The 16635-nt window shown below is 29.6% G+C and overlaps 1 protein-coding gene across 2 annotated transcripts; it reads left to right on the plus strand.

The window, feature by feature from the left end:
• The first annotated feature begins 5639 nt into the window (after positions 1 to 5639).
• LOC111317890 (protein CLAVATA3 INSENSITIVE RECEPTOR KINASE 1-like) lies at positions 5640 to 11540 on the plus strand. 2 transcript variants are annotated; one of them, XM_022920398.2, is made up of 11 exons: positions 5640 to 6410; positions 6887 to 7019; positions 7155 to 7226; positions 7371 to 7514; positions 7621 to 7692; positions 7829 to 7888; positions 7975 to 8072; positions 8165 to 8311; positions 9048 to 9389; positions 10134 to 10525; positions 10933 to 11540. In XM_022920398.2, exons 1-11 carry the CDS (start codon positions 6308 to 6310, stop codon positions 11248 to 11250), a joined length of 1881 nt encoding a protein of 626 aa, XP_022776133.2. In that variant the 5' UTR covers positions 5640 to 6307; the 3' UTR covers positions 11251 to 11540. The 2 variants fall into 2 exon arrangements, with proteins under 2 accessions (XP_022776133.2, XP_022776134.2); XM_022920399.2 differs by having other exon boundaries at positions 8174 to 8311.
• Positions 11541 to 16635: the final 5095 nt, after the last annotated feature.

Consider the following 16635-nt stretch of genomic DNA (forward strand, 5'->3'; position numbering starts at 1 on the left):
TTAAAAAAAAAAAAATCCTAAACAACTACTATTTAGTATAAGATAGAGTTGAGTTTTTTTAAGTTATTTTTAAGATGATTAAATTCTACATTTGTAAAAAAAAAAAAAAAATGAGAAAAGGTTAAGTGGAGAGAAGAAAGAAGATGGATAAAAAAACACACATATTTTTCTTTTAAAATAATACAGTGAAGTTATTTTCAAGTTTTGTCATAATTTAAATTTTTTTTGGAGTAATTTACAGAATACATTCTTTCACATTGACTTAAACCACTTTACTCATTTAAAATTTTATTTTTAAAATAGTTTTTGCAAAACTTTAACGAATAAAAAAAATATAAATTACATAAATACCTTATGATTTAAGAAAAAACAAAAGTGTCTCTGTGACACTTAAATGACCTTGTGTCTGTTTACATTAGTATTAAACTTAACATTTGCTACTTTTGGCAATAACTAAATTTGCTACTTATTTGCCACATGATTTTTTTTCTTCTTAATTTCATTTTTTCTTTCTCGTTTCCAAAAAGTGCCTTTTTGTTCTTTCTTCTTTTTACTCCATATTTTTTTTGGCCAACTTTCTATCTCCATCTAAAATTTCAACAACTTTTTTTTCTTTCCCTCTAAATTTTAAAAAATTTTAATTAAATTTTTAATTATTCAATATAATCATTCTGCCTACTGAACCATTTAAATTGACGAAAAATCCAACGTGGAATTACACAAATCAAACGTGGCATAACATATATCTTACAAAGTTGTATTACGTGTAAGATTAATATTCTGTCGTTGATTTTAAGCAAAAAAATTCTCAACTAAAAGGAGGAATCAAACAATTGGAGAGACAAATAATAAGCAATTAAAGACAAGAGCGATCATGCACACATCATGCAATACACAGAGAAAGCAATTCGGCAATAGACACTCAAACAGCCATAGACACTCAAACAATTTAATAACAAATTCAATTAGCCTCCAAACATAAAATCCATCAATATCCAAAAATCCACCAGAAATCACCAATAACAAAACCACCACTAAATTAATCCATAATCTCTACTTTAGCAGAAACCTACAACACTAGCAAGTAAGCCTAATATCATTTATACTCACAACCCACAAGTAACTACACATAATAATCGACTATTAGTAAGTCAGTTTATAGAAAATTAAGAGTTTTAACCTAGAAAACATAACACATTAAGATTAAACAAAAGTTGAATATAGGAAGAAAGGCATTGCAAAAGAATGGTCTAAGATTTAGGTTATAGTTAGGTCTCAATCGGTGAAGAGAAAAAGGATTCGAAAAAAGTTTATGGCATAAGCACGGAGACCAATAGTAGTCATTAATGAGATCAATGGTAGACAATAGAAGTAGTGGATAGCTTCGTAGTGGCAGGTGCTGGCTTTTGGGTTTTGGGTTAGTTCTATTAATATTGATTTGGTTTGAAGAAAATGAAATTTAGAGAGGGATTGGACAGAAAAGGGAAGCTTGCAACAAAAACCAAAAGTTGCTAACTTTGAAATTTTTTACTTTATACAAATTGTGCCATTTTAGGTTGAAGAAAACCGGCAACACCCATTCAATCAACGTGAAAAAGGCCTACAATACATTTATCTTTAATTATAAGATTACGTGTTATGTCGCACAAAATTTTTTATTAATTTTAAATGATACAACAGATGAAATGATTAAATTGATACATGTTTAAGCAACTAATAACTCGATTATAATTTTTTAAAATTTAAAAATCAATATAAAATGAGATCCAAAATTTAAGAACATGTGTGTTATTTACTCTTTTTCTTCTTTCATATGCTTTAGAGATCTATCAAGTACGGTGAAGCTATTCTCTTATTTCCTTTCCCGTTTACCCTTTAATTAATGCACACTTGCACTCCTCTTTCTATTTTCTCGCATTGTGATTTTTTATTTGTTTTCACAAATTCATATACATATTAAGAATATTGATTTGCTAATCAATTAATATTCACTATCTTTTGTGTTTTTAGGTTCTGGTGTTCGATGTTGGGGTTTGTTGTAGAGGAAATAGAATGGGTCTTGGATTTAATCGGTATAGGAAGGGTGGATTTTCATTTTTCTTCTGGAGATGAGTTTTGAAGGTTTTCATCTAATGGGGTTTCATTGATTTTATGGGCCTAGGCGTATATGTGATTTTTATCTAGAAATTTAAGAAGAAATTGAGTTGAAAATATAATTGTGGGTCAAGTTAGCTTTTAAATAAAAAGATTTTTTTTCCCAAAATTTTCAATGCATCTAAAATAATAAAAAAAAACAACAGAAAAGACAAAAAAGAAAAAGATCATGTGAGAGTAACTTAACAATATTAAAATCCAAATAACAGAATGTGAATGCATAAAATGATTAAATTTCGCTTTTTAAATTCTAAGAGCACTTTTATTTTGGATTTACAAAAAAAAAAAAACTTCTTACGTGTTTGACTAACTGTAACGATAAAAAAAAAAACACATATATAGGTAATTATTGCATAATAATCTACACAAATTAGAGGTTAAGAAAAAAGGCACCAATACATTGTTTGTCCTATAAAATATAGCAGCCTCCGAAATAAATATGCAACAAGTAAAAGGTAGAATGGGGTTGGGAACCCCAAAGGCCAAAACGACCAAAATACCTCTACTTGGAAATGGGGTATCTCGAGCATCGTCACTCGGAATTCCTTTCCAAGCCCGATGTATAATGCGTTGCTTAGGTAGAAACACAGCTCCAGCCAACATATGAACGTACTCTCACTCACTCTCCCCTGCAGATTTACCCAAAAATAAAAAATAAAAATCAATTGGTACAGAATATTCAGTTTTCCCATTGCGACAAAAATGCTTTTGGGTTTTCGGGTTCTAACTTACCCTTACCTCAGTGCACATAAAGGCAATTATTATTATTTTATTATCATAATAGTAATAGTAATCTCACAACTACTGTAAATTTCCTTGGCTAAATGCCAATATTACCCTTACTGATTTATATGTCTTCAATGGTGGTAAATTGTAATAAAGTCCAAGAGTATTTTGAAGTTCAAATAAAGTATATTTTACTCTACCAATTATTAATATAGTAAGCGCATCATCTTTGCCACGTCAGATCTTACATATGTTTGATCTTTGCTTTTCAGAAAATCTTATTGTGTTTTTTTTATGGTTGCGTGACATCTAACTAAAACTTTTCTTATTTTCTCTTAAAAAATATGCATCAGAGATAAAATTATAATCAGCAAGTTATTCATTAATTATTTTAGTTTAGATTTGAGAAAAATTCGAGTTGAATTTGTTTATTTTGAGTCAAATTTAAATTTATATATTTACTTAGACTCAAATAATAAATTATATTAAATTTGAATAGTTTAATATTTAATTCAAAAGATTTTTAAATTTAATTGAATTTATTTAAAAATTTAATTTTAACATATTTAATACTAATAAATATAAATAAATAATATATAATATATAGTATTAATATTAATAATTATAATTTTATCAAGTTTAATCGGAATATTTTAAAATTTTAAAATAATTTTTTAATTAAGTTTGATAATGTATTAATTTAATTCGATTAAATTATTTTTAATTAAAAGGTTTTAAAAAAAATAACCGAATTTGAAAAATTGAACTAAGAGAATGAGAAATATATGCCACTAACATATGCAAAAGGTGGGAAAAAAGTACTCAAGTCTAAACAAAGCAGATAGCACTCATTAACACCGGAAGAAAAAAGATTTGACATGATTATCTTTTTACCATTTGACATATTAATGTGCTAAAGTTATTAGTGGATTCATTTATGATTAATGTGGTCATTTTTACAGAAGAAAATTGAAAATTGAGCATAGATAAATACTAGTGGCACAGTCGTGTAGTAGGGAGTATAGGAAAGAGGGCATGTTTGTGGTGTTGGGTTGGATGGCCGGATATTTGAGATTCTCTCTCACGGTATCCAACAAAGAATAAACAAAGGTTGCAAAACTTACAGCACGCACCTCTGCCTCGGCGCACTTGAGCATCTAGTATTATTATTTACTATTAGGACATTGATATAAGTCGGATAAAGTATTTTTTTTTATTTTTAATTCATATTCAGCTGATAATATTAGAATATTATTGTAGTATGTTTTTCTTTTTATTATATTAATTATTAATTTGTTAAATATATTTTTATAAAATACGTGATAATTTTTTAATTTTATTTGTTAAATTTAAAATTTTACTGATTATTGATAATGTGCAAGATAATAGTAATTTTTATATTTTTCTTATAAAAATTACTTAAAATCGAAAATACTTACACATAAAATACTTAAAAAAAAAAAAAAGAAGCCAAATCCTAAAACGGAAACAGGTAGCACATGGGGCCGTCCTGCAAAGTGCAAAAGTGACTGAAACGCAGAGGCGAGGCAAGTGGGTATGACATTGGTAGAGTGTTGGACTAAAATTGATTATGACCGTCGATGAGACTCATCTAATTGATCATGACCGTTGATGAGACTCGACTGATATTAAGGTAATCATTAGACCTCTGTTTTCATCAATAAGTCTATTTGTTTAAACACCACTACCACTGCTGGACCAGCCAACAGCTGTCAGTTCATGTATGATATAAATTTATCACTTATTTATTCTATTTTATTTAGTATGATATTTATTTATCATTTTTTTTGGATGATTGTAAATTTGTTATTATATTTTTATTTTGATTAAAAAATATCACAAGTTGTTTTCAAAAAATATATATCAAAAGTTTAAATTTTTTTAACCTAATTTTTTATTATTTTTTGATTAAATTAAAAAATATCATGATAAATTGTATTATTTATAGGATAAATGATAAAATTAAATCTTATCTATTTTTAAAAAAATAATGTTTAGAATTTTATTTTCAGTTTATTTAACTTTTTTTTTTTGGATTTTTAATGATATTTTTTTACATGCCTTGGGAATAATTTTAGATTTCAAAAAGTTTTTGAATAAAAGTATTTCTATTTTTTGGATTTTGATTATTGTTAGTTTTGTTAATTTGAATCGTCTGATGGTCAACAAAAGTTTTCACTTAATATTTATTTAAGTGTGATTTTATATAATTATTTTGAATACTATCATAATTTAGACTAAATGGATATTTTCAGCAAAACATTCTTTTAAAACATCCTGCGCATTTTAGCAAGGTGGGCCATGTGTGCAAAAACTTTAACAGAATACAAATATTTTAAATTAAATTGAAAAGTTTAAGCCGAAAACCAACAAAGGCCAGGACAATCCAAGCACGTGACCTGTCAAATAACTGACCTGCAAAGTAAAAACAAAACAATAATAAAAAAAGAAAATTTCTTTCTTTTCCTTGCTTTTGCCCCTCGTTCCATTTCTGATCAAAATCCCACGCATCTCTTCAGTCCAATCACCGAATTTTTAACAGTCCCTCTATAAAAATATCCAAATTTCATATTTTTTTTAAAAGTAGTGTACTTCAAATGAATTTTTATTTTCACTGTTTTAAAAAGAAAAGAAAAAACATTGGAAAACAACAGTGTTTTTTGCTACCGTGTCTGCATCTGTATCTGTGTCGACTTTGGCCTTTTGTTTTGGCCTGTGCTTGTTTGGTTCTTTCTCTCATTGATTTTTTCTTTTTTTTTGCTTTGTGTTGTTCTAAAGAATTAAACGAGGTGAAAGCAGAGGAAGAAAAAAAAGGGTTGCGTAAAGATAATGGTAGTGGAATCAATAGTGAAGAGCAAGGCAGAGCTATAAACCAAGAGCAAAACCACATGGAATTTGTGGGGATCAACCAAAACATATAGAAATCAGGCACCCGCATTCTCAGATCTCTAGGATCTCAGAATTTAAGGGAAAAAGATGTCTGCTTGTTTCTCGAGAAAATTCTTTTTTTTTTTTTTTTCTAGTTCTTTGTCTTAGCTCATTCGGTTCTCATTCTACCTACTACTAACCTTCTGATTCATATTTTCTCCATCTGGGCTTCGGTCATTTGCAAGATAAAAGTCTTTTTAGCACCCGGATATTAATCAAGAAGCAGTCTTGATTTTGTTTTTAAAGTGAAAAGGGTTTAAAAAAAGAAGAAGAAAAAAGGAAGTTCTTTTAAAGGGTAATGGTGGGTTCAGCTTATGTGGTTTTGATTCCGAAAGGGACATCTTTTGGATAATGCAAGGATAGAGACTTTAGTTTCACGCGAATGATGCTGTTCATGGTTGTGTTGATCAGAGGGTATTTTGGTTTTTCAGAGAAAGTAGAGTTTGAATGAGCTGAGAGACTGTAGAGTTTTGACAGTATGGAAATAAAGAGTTTGATGCTGTTTGGACTGGGCTTACTGGTTTTGGCATTGATGGGGATTTCCTCTGCTACTCTTTCTCCTACTGGTATAAACTATGAAGGTTAGTTTCTTTTGAAAATTTTTCCTTTCTCCCCCTCTCTCCCTTCTGCATCCAATTTACTAGCTAAAAGTTATAGTTTTGTTATCTGCCTGTAAACTTTAAACTCGGGGCTTTTCTTTTTTTTTTTGTTATTTCTCAAGTGGTGTTGTGAAATTCATTAATCACTTTCTTCTCTTTGTAGTATTTCTTAAAATGATTGATGGTATCCAATTTCATGGGTTCTTTTTTTTTTGGGGGGGGGGGGGGAGGGGGGGAGTAAATGCTTTGATGGGCTGCAAGAATGTCTGAACAGCCCCGTGCCATAATACTGATATAACTGCATAGTGACACATTTGCTGTTCAAGTCTTTTCTAATTGGACAGCTTTGGCTTCAAAATTCTCCTTGTTTTCCAAAGTTTTACCGCAATTTCGCTTAATATGAAAATAGATTTAGTTCAGTTATTTTCCCTCTTCATTTATGATTGCTTTTTGAGCAGTGGTTGCTTTAATGGCCATTAAATCTAATCTACACGACCCGTATAATGTTCTGGAGAATTGGGATTTGAATTCTGTTGATCCATGTAGTTGGAGGATGGTTACTTGCACTCCAGATGGCTATGTTTCTGCTTTGTAAGTTTTCTTCTTCTCTTCATATCTTTTGCCTATTTCTAATAGATATTGGTAAATGATAAACAAAAACTGAGAATCTACCATAGGCCGTTTATTTGTATTTGGTGCTTAGTGCTCCTTTATAACCTTGAACAGGGGACTTCCTAGTCAGAGCTTATCCGGGACCTTATCTCCATCGATTGGGAACCTTAGCAACTTGCAGTCAGTGTAAGTTATTATCTCTATGTAACTAATGTGGAATATAATTTTAACTAATTTTTATTCTTGTATTGTTGGGTTTTCCTCATTTTTTGACCCGCAGTTCCTGCATTTTTGTGAAGTAATTACGTCTTTGTTTGTTTTCTCGTGTAGGTTGCTTCAGAATAATGCTATTTCAGGTCCAATTCCAGGTACCATTGGGAGGTTAGAGAAGCTCGAGACTCTTGATCTCTCCAACAATACTTTCAGTGGTGAAATACCCGCTTCCTTGGGAGACTTGAAAAACCTAAACTATTTGTAAGTTTCAGAACTTTTACTGCTTTTGAATCTTGGAGCTGCCTGTTGAGTTTCTTTCTATTGGTTTGATTTCTTACATGTTTTTTATGCTTGCTGGACATGTCAGGCGGTTAAACAACAATAGCCTTACTGGAGCCTGCCCAAATTCTTTGTCAAACATTGGAGGTCTCAGTCTTGTGTATGTATCTGGACGTGTTTACCTCCATTTTAATTATTCTTGGAAAGGCAATGTGAAAAACCTTAAAGCTAAATGAATCTTGTTACATTATTCCACATGTTTTTGACTCACCCATTGTGTATGATATTTGTTATAGGGACCTATCTTATAATAATCTGAGTGGTTCCCTGCCAAAAATATCAGCAAGGACCTTCAAGTGAGCTATTTCTTTCCCTAGTTCTGTGAATGCTTATAATGCATGTTATTATGGTTTATTAATTATGGATTCATTTTTACTCTCAGAGTTATTGGCAACCCTTTAATTTGTGGACCTAAAGGGGGCAACAACTGTTCTGCTGTCTCTCCGGAGCCTCTTTCTCTCCCACCAGATGGTCTAAAAGGTGACTATCACTGTGTTATAGATGCATTTTCTTTTTAATATTTGACATTTCTCTTCTTCAACACAGTTTGATTTCATGTTTTGATTTCTTAGCTCAATCAGAGTCTGGATCAAAGGGCCATCGTGTAGCTGTAGCTTTCGGTACTAGCTTTGGTGCTGCTTTTTTCATCATACTGTTTATAGGATTACTTGTTTGGTGGCGATATAGACACAACCAGCAGATTTTCTTTGATGTTAATGGTTTGCTTCAACTTTCTTGATCTTATTATTACTTTATTGTTTATTTTAAATTTTGTATTATTGTCAGTGATGCAGTATGGTTGTATAAGTTTTAAGCATCCATAAATTTGAGAAATTGTGGTGTACCTACAATGGTATATTAACATTCATCATCGGCTAGGGCTCCTAATTCATATGTATAAGCGGCTGCCAGGAAATTATTGGTGCAGTGATGCTATGATTAATGGCATCAGTTTTTAGGAACTCTGCATGCAGGGCCACAAAAATTTCTTTGCACATTGCATTGTCTTTTGTCGGAATAGTTTTATTGTAGGGAAAAATTTATGCTTGAATGTTCCCATGCAAGGTCTATGTTTTCATGTTTTCTGAACTCTCTCCAAAAGTAATAAGTTATGTAGTCATACAGGTGATATTCTTTGCAATATTTGCAATGAAACACGTTTTTAGATGAATTTATGATTTTTTTTATATGTTAAACCATACAAGTTCTAATATCTTTTATTTTGAAGCTTTCAATGTACAGTGTGTACTAGAAGCGTTATTTTCAGATATATGAAGTTAAAGCTTCATCATTGTAGTTTTGATAAATTTATTTGGTAAGATGAAAGAAAGATAAGTTGAATAAGGAGGTAGAAATGAATTTTAGAAGCACAAGTGAGCATATAGAATAATTTTTTCCTTTCTTTTCTTTTGTCTGTTATCCTCTAATTCCTAGCCCTTGCATGTTGCATGCCAGAACAATACGATCCGGAAGTATGCTTGGGCCATTTGAAAAGGTATTCATTCAAGGAGCTTAGGGCTGCTACTGACCATTTCAACTCGAAGAATATTCTTGGGAGAGGTGGATTTGGGATAGTGTACAAGGGATGCTTGAATGATGGGTCTTTGGTGGCTGTTAAAAGGCTCAAGGACTATAATATAGCTGGTGGTGAAATCCAATTTCAGACAGAAGTAGAGACAATAAGTTTAGCTGTCCATCGGAATCTTCTCAGGCTTTCTGGATTCTGCACAACTGAGAATGAAAGGCTCCTGGTTTACCCCTATATGCCAAATGGCAGTGTAGCATCCAGACTAAGAGGTTAGTTTACTTGAAGTTCAATAGTTGTTACCATTCTTTTATTCAGGGCTTTCAGATATGCTACTAGGTTCATCAAAAGTTATGGCTGGCGGCATCATGGCATCACTGCCACCTGCAGAACTGCCATTTACGAGTCACTGTAATAGCCATGGGTGCACTATTGCACCTCTGTGCTGCTTCTTGAAACTGTGGTTATGCTGTGTGCAGCTTTGGGCAGCATATAGATTTGGGTGACAGTTAGCCCATTTTCATTTTAACTCCGCCATATAGAGCTTGGTGTAATCATCACAGGGAAATAATTTTCAACTTCTGTGGATCTTATAGACTGGTAATAATTGCTATTCAAGTCGATCCCTGGACAACCAAAAACTTGTCCTTAAAGAGTTCATGGTAAACAACATGATCATCGTATGGATAAGCTTTGAACTAAATAGTAAACAACATGATCATCGTATGGATAAACTTTGAACTAACATAAATTTCTGGTAGAATTTAAAAACCAACCTTGTAGCATCAAATGTGATGCATTCAACCACGGTGTAAATTGCCCCTCCTGTACTTGTTAACAGTTTAAACCAGATTGATTTTTCTTTCTACTTTTATATTCTAAGAGTTATCCAATTTGGAAATTAAATGACGATCCGAATCCTCCTGTTTATTTGTAATTACTATTTTATAAATCTTGCTAGAATTTGGCATCTACACTATAATAATATTTTTTTCAAATTTGGGTTTTCCTATCAGATCACGTTCATGGTCGGCCAGCTTTAGACTGGGCTAGACGGAAGAGGATAGCCTTAGGGACAGCTAGGGGGCTTGTTTATTTGCATGAACAGTGTGACCCTAAAATTATTCATCGAGATGTCAAAGCTGCCAACATTTTGTTGGATGAAGACTTTGAGGCAGTTGTTGGAGATTTTGGGTTAGCAAAGCTTTTAGATCACCGAGATTCTCATGTTACTACAGCAGTTCGTGGTACTGTTGGTCACATTGCTCCTGAGTATTTATCAACAGGTCAGTCATCAGAAAAGACAGATGTATTTGGGTTTGGAATCCTGCTCCTTGAGCTAATCACAGGTCAGAAGGCCTTGGATTTTGGAAGAGCAGCAAACCAGAAGGGTGTAATGCTTGATTGGGTACTCTCTCTTTCTCTCTGTTTTAATGTACATTTTAGGTACATGGAGGAATACATGCAATTAAAACGTAAATTGACATGGAATAAATCTTAACTAGTAGATTTCTTGGCATTTAAGAATGTTGCATGTGAAGTGCATACGATGCATTTAGCTGCATGAATGATTGTCTTTCTCTCCTTACTTATTTGTTCACTATATGTATATTTTATTCCACAAAGCATTGGAAGGCATCTGATTTACCTCAGTCTTTAGATGAGATTCCATCGTTGCAACCCTTATTGAAAATTCTATTGTTTACCTCCTAAAACTAAGAGGACTATGCTGTCACATTTGTTTCCCACCCACCTTCTTTATATTTTTCGTCTTTTGGTGAAATATTCTCTTAATTGGTTTGGCTTTTGTTACAGGTAAAGAAGCTACATCAGGAAGGTAAACAGAGCCTGCTGGTGGATAAGGACTTGAGGGGCAATTTTGACAGAATTGAGTTGGAAGAAATTGTTCAAGTTGCCCTTTTATGCACTCAATTTAATCCTTTACACCGTCCAAGGATGTCTGAAGTATTAAGGATGCTAGAAGGTGATGGTTTAGCCGAGAAATGGGAGGCCTCACAAAAGGTTGAGACACCAAGGTTCCGATCATGCGATAACCCACCGCAAAGATACTCCGATTTTATTGAAGAATCTTCACTGATGGTAGAAGCCATGGAGCTTTCTGGACCAAGGTAAAAAATTCTTGCCTTAAACTTTGATGTCTACTCAATTGCAGAGATCTGAAATGTGAAAAATATGTGATTGGTGTTGATAGTTGCTGGATGCTTGTATTCATCTGTAAAAAGGAAAACAAAAAAAAAATTGAAAGTCATGTATAAGTTTATTGTTCCTTACTAGAAAAAGAGTTGAGTCAGTTAAAGATTCTATCAAGAAATTTTGGAAAAGTATGTTAGAAATATATAGTATGTAGCTTCTGCACTTGTAGTTGGTTTTCTCCAATCAATCTGATACTATGCATTTTGCAAGTACATATATATATATATATATATATAGAGAGAGAGAGAGAGAGAGAGAGAGAGAGAGTATAATTTTTTTTAATTTTATATTTTTTAACCATTAATTTTAATAAATTTAGGAAACTGAGATGAAATCATTTTTTATTTTTTTCTTGTTTCTTTCATTTTTTAGATTTATCAATGAAATGTGTAAGTCTTAAAGAGATAACATGGTGTAAATTGTATTTTTTTTTTTCTCATATATATATTTATATTTACTAAAACTTTGATGACGTATGCGGAGTGAATACGGATAACAAAGTAATTTGAATTTCAATCGATTTGATAAGAATAATTTTTTAAAAAAAATAAAAAATCGGATTGGAAGGAGGTTTTAAGGTATTGTATCTTGGGATGAATAAATTAATTTGTAATCAAACAGACTTTTCGAACTGGAACTTAGTCAAGCAGTTTTTTCTATATTATTAAAGCATTGATGACGGGAGCCTTGCCAATTAAAGCTATAATTAGTAAAAATTGTTCCCGTAGGGATCATGCCCTTTTTAGGTGTAGAAGAAATTTCTAATCAACTTCAACAAAATAATGGTCATCAATCATATTTTTATACGCTTCATTCGTACGTTATAAGGTTGGATTAGTTAATAGTTAATTGAATTTTATCTTACTATTTTATTTATCATTTAAAATTGTTTTAGTATTTTTATCTTTTATTTAAAACTATTTGTTCATTAGCTTGTATAAAATCAGTACATAATTTTATTATTTTATCAGCATTTCAATTGCATGATCATCAAATTTCTTTTAACAAAGACATGCTTTCAAACTAAAAGTATTTGATATTGTAATTAAAATAATGACAAGATTATTAAATTCTTTCTCATGGCCTCCAAGTTTTTGGCAAATTCTAATTTAAAACATCTTTTTTATAGTTATTTGATTCGACAAAAAAAATCTTTAACAGCTTTAAGATTTTTTTTTTATTATTAATAATTGTGAACAAATTTTTGGAAGCAAACAAAGTTTCTTTTATCTTTCTTACGGTACTTTTTACTTTGACAAGTGGGTGACTTTATGTTTGGCTTTGAAACCACGAATCAATAAACAATAAGAGTTTTTTTTTTTTTAATTTAAAATTTAAGTTCAATTGATTTTTGTAATTATTTTTAAATATTAATATTCAAAAGATTAAAAGTTTAAAGTCCAACACTTATTACACATTCCTTTATTCCCAAACTACAAATTTTTACATTAAAAAAATACATGAAGAGATTTTTAAGAAACTAAACTTTGAAGTTTGATTTGATTAACCTTACCTAATAAGATGAATTAGTCTTGTATAAGACAATCTAATTTTAAGTGACAATAAAAAATATAAATAATTATTATCTTTTAACAAATAATCTTAAATAAAAAATCATATTTAAAAAACAAATAAAATATATATTGAATACAAATAAATCTAACTAGTTGCTAAGTAATCGAATTTAAGTATATATTTGATACTTGTACATGTATAATAGATATGCTTTAGTAAAATGCTAAAGATTCAATTTTCAAGAATATAAATTTGATATTGGTATTATTATATTAAAATTTATCCATTTATTTATATTATTCATTTTATTAATTTTGATTTTTCAATTAAGACATATCATCCTAAAAATTACCTATTTCCTATTTCATTTTTTTTTTCTTTCTTTCTTCCCCACGTCATCTTTAATCTCACTCTCATTTTCTATTCACATTTGAGCAAAGCAAAATCTCAATTCTCTTCTCTCACATGCTCTCTTTCATTCCTTTTATTATTATATAATTTTTTATGAAATACATACATTAAATATTGAGCTTTTTAAGAAAGAGTGTGTCTAGCACCCCTTCAACTTTTTTAAATGTTCATTCTCTTCTCATTCCCACATTAACAAATCTTCTGATTTGAAAAAAAAAAAAATTCAGAGGGATGGGTGAGAAAGAACATTCATTTTTTTTTCTTTTTTAATCTTTTTCTTTCTTTCTTTTGCTTTTTTTTTCTCCTACCCACAACCTAATCCATCATCTCTTTTTTCTCAAATCTCATTTAATCTAAGTTTTGTTTTGTTTTATTTTTTTTTTAATGTGAAAATGAAGGGTTGAAGAATAGGGGAAGAGAGGAGAAAAACGTAGTCTTTATTTGTTTTGTAGAAAATGACTTCCGAAAAATAATTTATGAAAAATATTTACATTTTTTAAATTGAAAGAGATTTTTTGTTATTTGAATGAATTAATGAAAAATATATTTCGTTATTTGGTTGTTTTTTGAAAAATCTATATTTTTTTCAAATAATAATAATATAACTATTAAAATATTAAAAAAATTATTATTAAAGTATATTGAGATTATTTATTATTAAAATCATTAATATTAAAAAATAATTATATTTTAATAATAGTATTTAATATTAAAATATTATGTTAATATAAAAATACTTAAAATAAAACTATTTCTTATTCTTTATATTATTTATTAATATATTATATTAATAGTATATATTTATTAATAATATATTATTTATCAATATATTATTATAATAATTATTAATTAATATAATAATATTTATTAATATATTATATATTAATATAATTTTATTTATAAGTAAAATTATGCTAAAAAACATCGATAAATAATTTTACCCATAGACAATTTTTTTAAAAAAATGTCCTCCTTTTCCAAAGACAATTTTAAGAAGAATAACCTTATTTTCTGATCATCAGTAAGTTGTTATTTTTTTTTAAAGAGGGTGATAATGATATTAATTATAGTTAACTATGCGTTTTATGCTTTGATTTACTAAAAATAGGATAAATTAAAGGATAATTAATAGGTTTATGTCCTTGAATGGACTATTTAATGCAGTTCCTTTGCAACTTGACTCTTTGATTGTTGAGTACTGTCATAACAGTTTTGAGACCGTCAGACGTAAAGCGAGTTTTAAAATCGAAATAAATGAGGAGAGTCGTCACCAATCTTTGTTAGGGTGTGATTGGCCACTCAAAAGCTTATCCTTTTAATAAAACTATAAAAACGGATTTAAAGTTCATCAAAATGATAAATTTTAATTTACGAAAAATCAGGTTAGGTTCGAGAGTCGGTTACGCGTGGGGAAGGATTAGCACCCTCACAATGCCCATAAATTTGTACAATTTAATTATGCATTATTTTCGGTGTTGGATAAAAACAATTTTAATTTGAAATTTAACACTAATTCCCTTCATTTGAAAAAAAATAAAATTTTGCTAAAATATTTATTTAGAACTATTGAAAAAACCTTTAAGTTAAAGAATTATCTTAAAATTCTCCATCATCTAGGTAGAATTTAAAATAACTCTTTTTGCCTAAGATTTAACACAATAATCCTTAAAATGAAATAACAATCTTTATAGAAAATAATTATTAGTGACTCTCCAACTTCTATGCAGAGTACCAAGATTTATTTCTTTCGAAATGTTATTTTTAATTTATTTTATAATATCACAAAAAGATTTTTTTTAAAGTATTATTCTTTTTTTTTTACTATAAAATATTTTGTCATCGAATAGCAAATTAAAGAGAGAATAATGCAATCAATTATCGATGATAACATGCTAACGTATGTATGCTAATGAATGTCATTTACAATGAAATACAATTTAAGAGTTAGATTATTAAGTATATTGAGACCACATCGACTTTCTAACATCTAGGCAGAGCTTAGGTGCGACTGTTTATATTTAAGATCCCAATTTTATTATTATACTTTTTATTCATTAATCTTATTATTAATGCGAATTAAGAAATTGTGTGAAAAGACTTAGCGAAGTAAAATTTCCTAGATACCCTATCATCTAGACGGCATTCGGGAATAAATTGCTTCAAATAAAATTTTCACACGTGTCCTTAAGATCTTTATGATGTTTTGAGTAAAGGCTTGGGTAGAGGTTTTAAAGGTTAGGTTTTAAGGTTTAGAGGGTTTTAAGGCTTGAATTTTAGGATATAGGAGGTTTAGGGTTTTGATTTTAGAGTTTGAAGATTTTAGGGTTTCGATTTAAAATTTGAGGTTTGGAGTTTTAATTTAAGGGTTCGGATTTTAGAGATTTGGATTTAAGAGTTTAAAGGTTTGGGATTTCGGATTTTGAGAGTTTTGGATTTTGGGGGTTTCGAATTTTAAGGGGTTTGAATTTAAGGGATTTTGAATTTTTAGGGGTTTCGTTTTTTAAGAAAATATGAACATCTATGAAAATCCCCAACATCTAGGCGGATTTTCGAAATAAGTTCGATTTTAACGATTTTTGAAAATTAATTAAAAATTTCTTATATATTTCTTTTTATGAAAATTTATTAATAATAATTTTCCAACATCTAGGCGGAATCATTTCTTTTAGAAAAATATTTTTTTCCCAACATCTAGGCGGATTTTCGAAGCAAGCTCGATTTTAACGATTTTTGAAAATTAATTAAAATTTTCTTATATATATTTTTTATGAAAATTTATTAATAATAATTTCTCAACATCTAGGCGGAATAATTTCTTTTAGAAAAATATTTTTTTTATTCCTTCCAACATCCAGGGAAAATAATAATAATAATAATAATAATAATAATAATAATTATTATTATTATTATTATTATTATCTTAAACATTTTTAATATATATTTTTAATTATTATCTTACTTACTTTCATTTTATTATTATTAAAACAATTAAAAAAAAAACTTATCCAAACAAATTTAAAACTTATCATGCATAAACATATAAAAAATACTTAAAATAACAAAATAATATTATATAAAAAAATTAGAAAATTCAAAAAAAAATTTTTTTTCACCTGAACCGGACCGATCAACGACGGTTCGATTGGACCGGAAAAGGTTCGGTTCAGCGATGGTTTGGTTGAGCCGGTTGAAGCACGATCCAGAGAGCGGTTTGGTCCGATTTGATCAAACCGGTTCAAAGCCACTGAGAAGCCGGGTTAACGGGTCGGTTGCGCAGATCTCGGGTCGGGTCTGGGTCAACGAACGGATCTTCCTTGACCTAAACGATATCGTTTTGGTTTATTGAAACGACGTCGTTTTGGCTATTGACAGTTTATA

This window comes from Durio zibethinus, chromosome 2 (assembly GCF_047325235.1).
Source record: "Durio zibethinus cultivar Kanyao isolate XHJ-2024 chromosome 2, ASM4732523v1, whole genome shotgun sequence".
NCBI classification, from domain to species: Eukaryota; Viridiplantae; Streptophyta; class Magnoliopsida; order Malvales; family Malvaceae; genus Durio; species Durio zibethinus.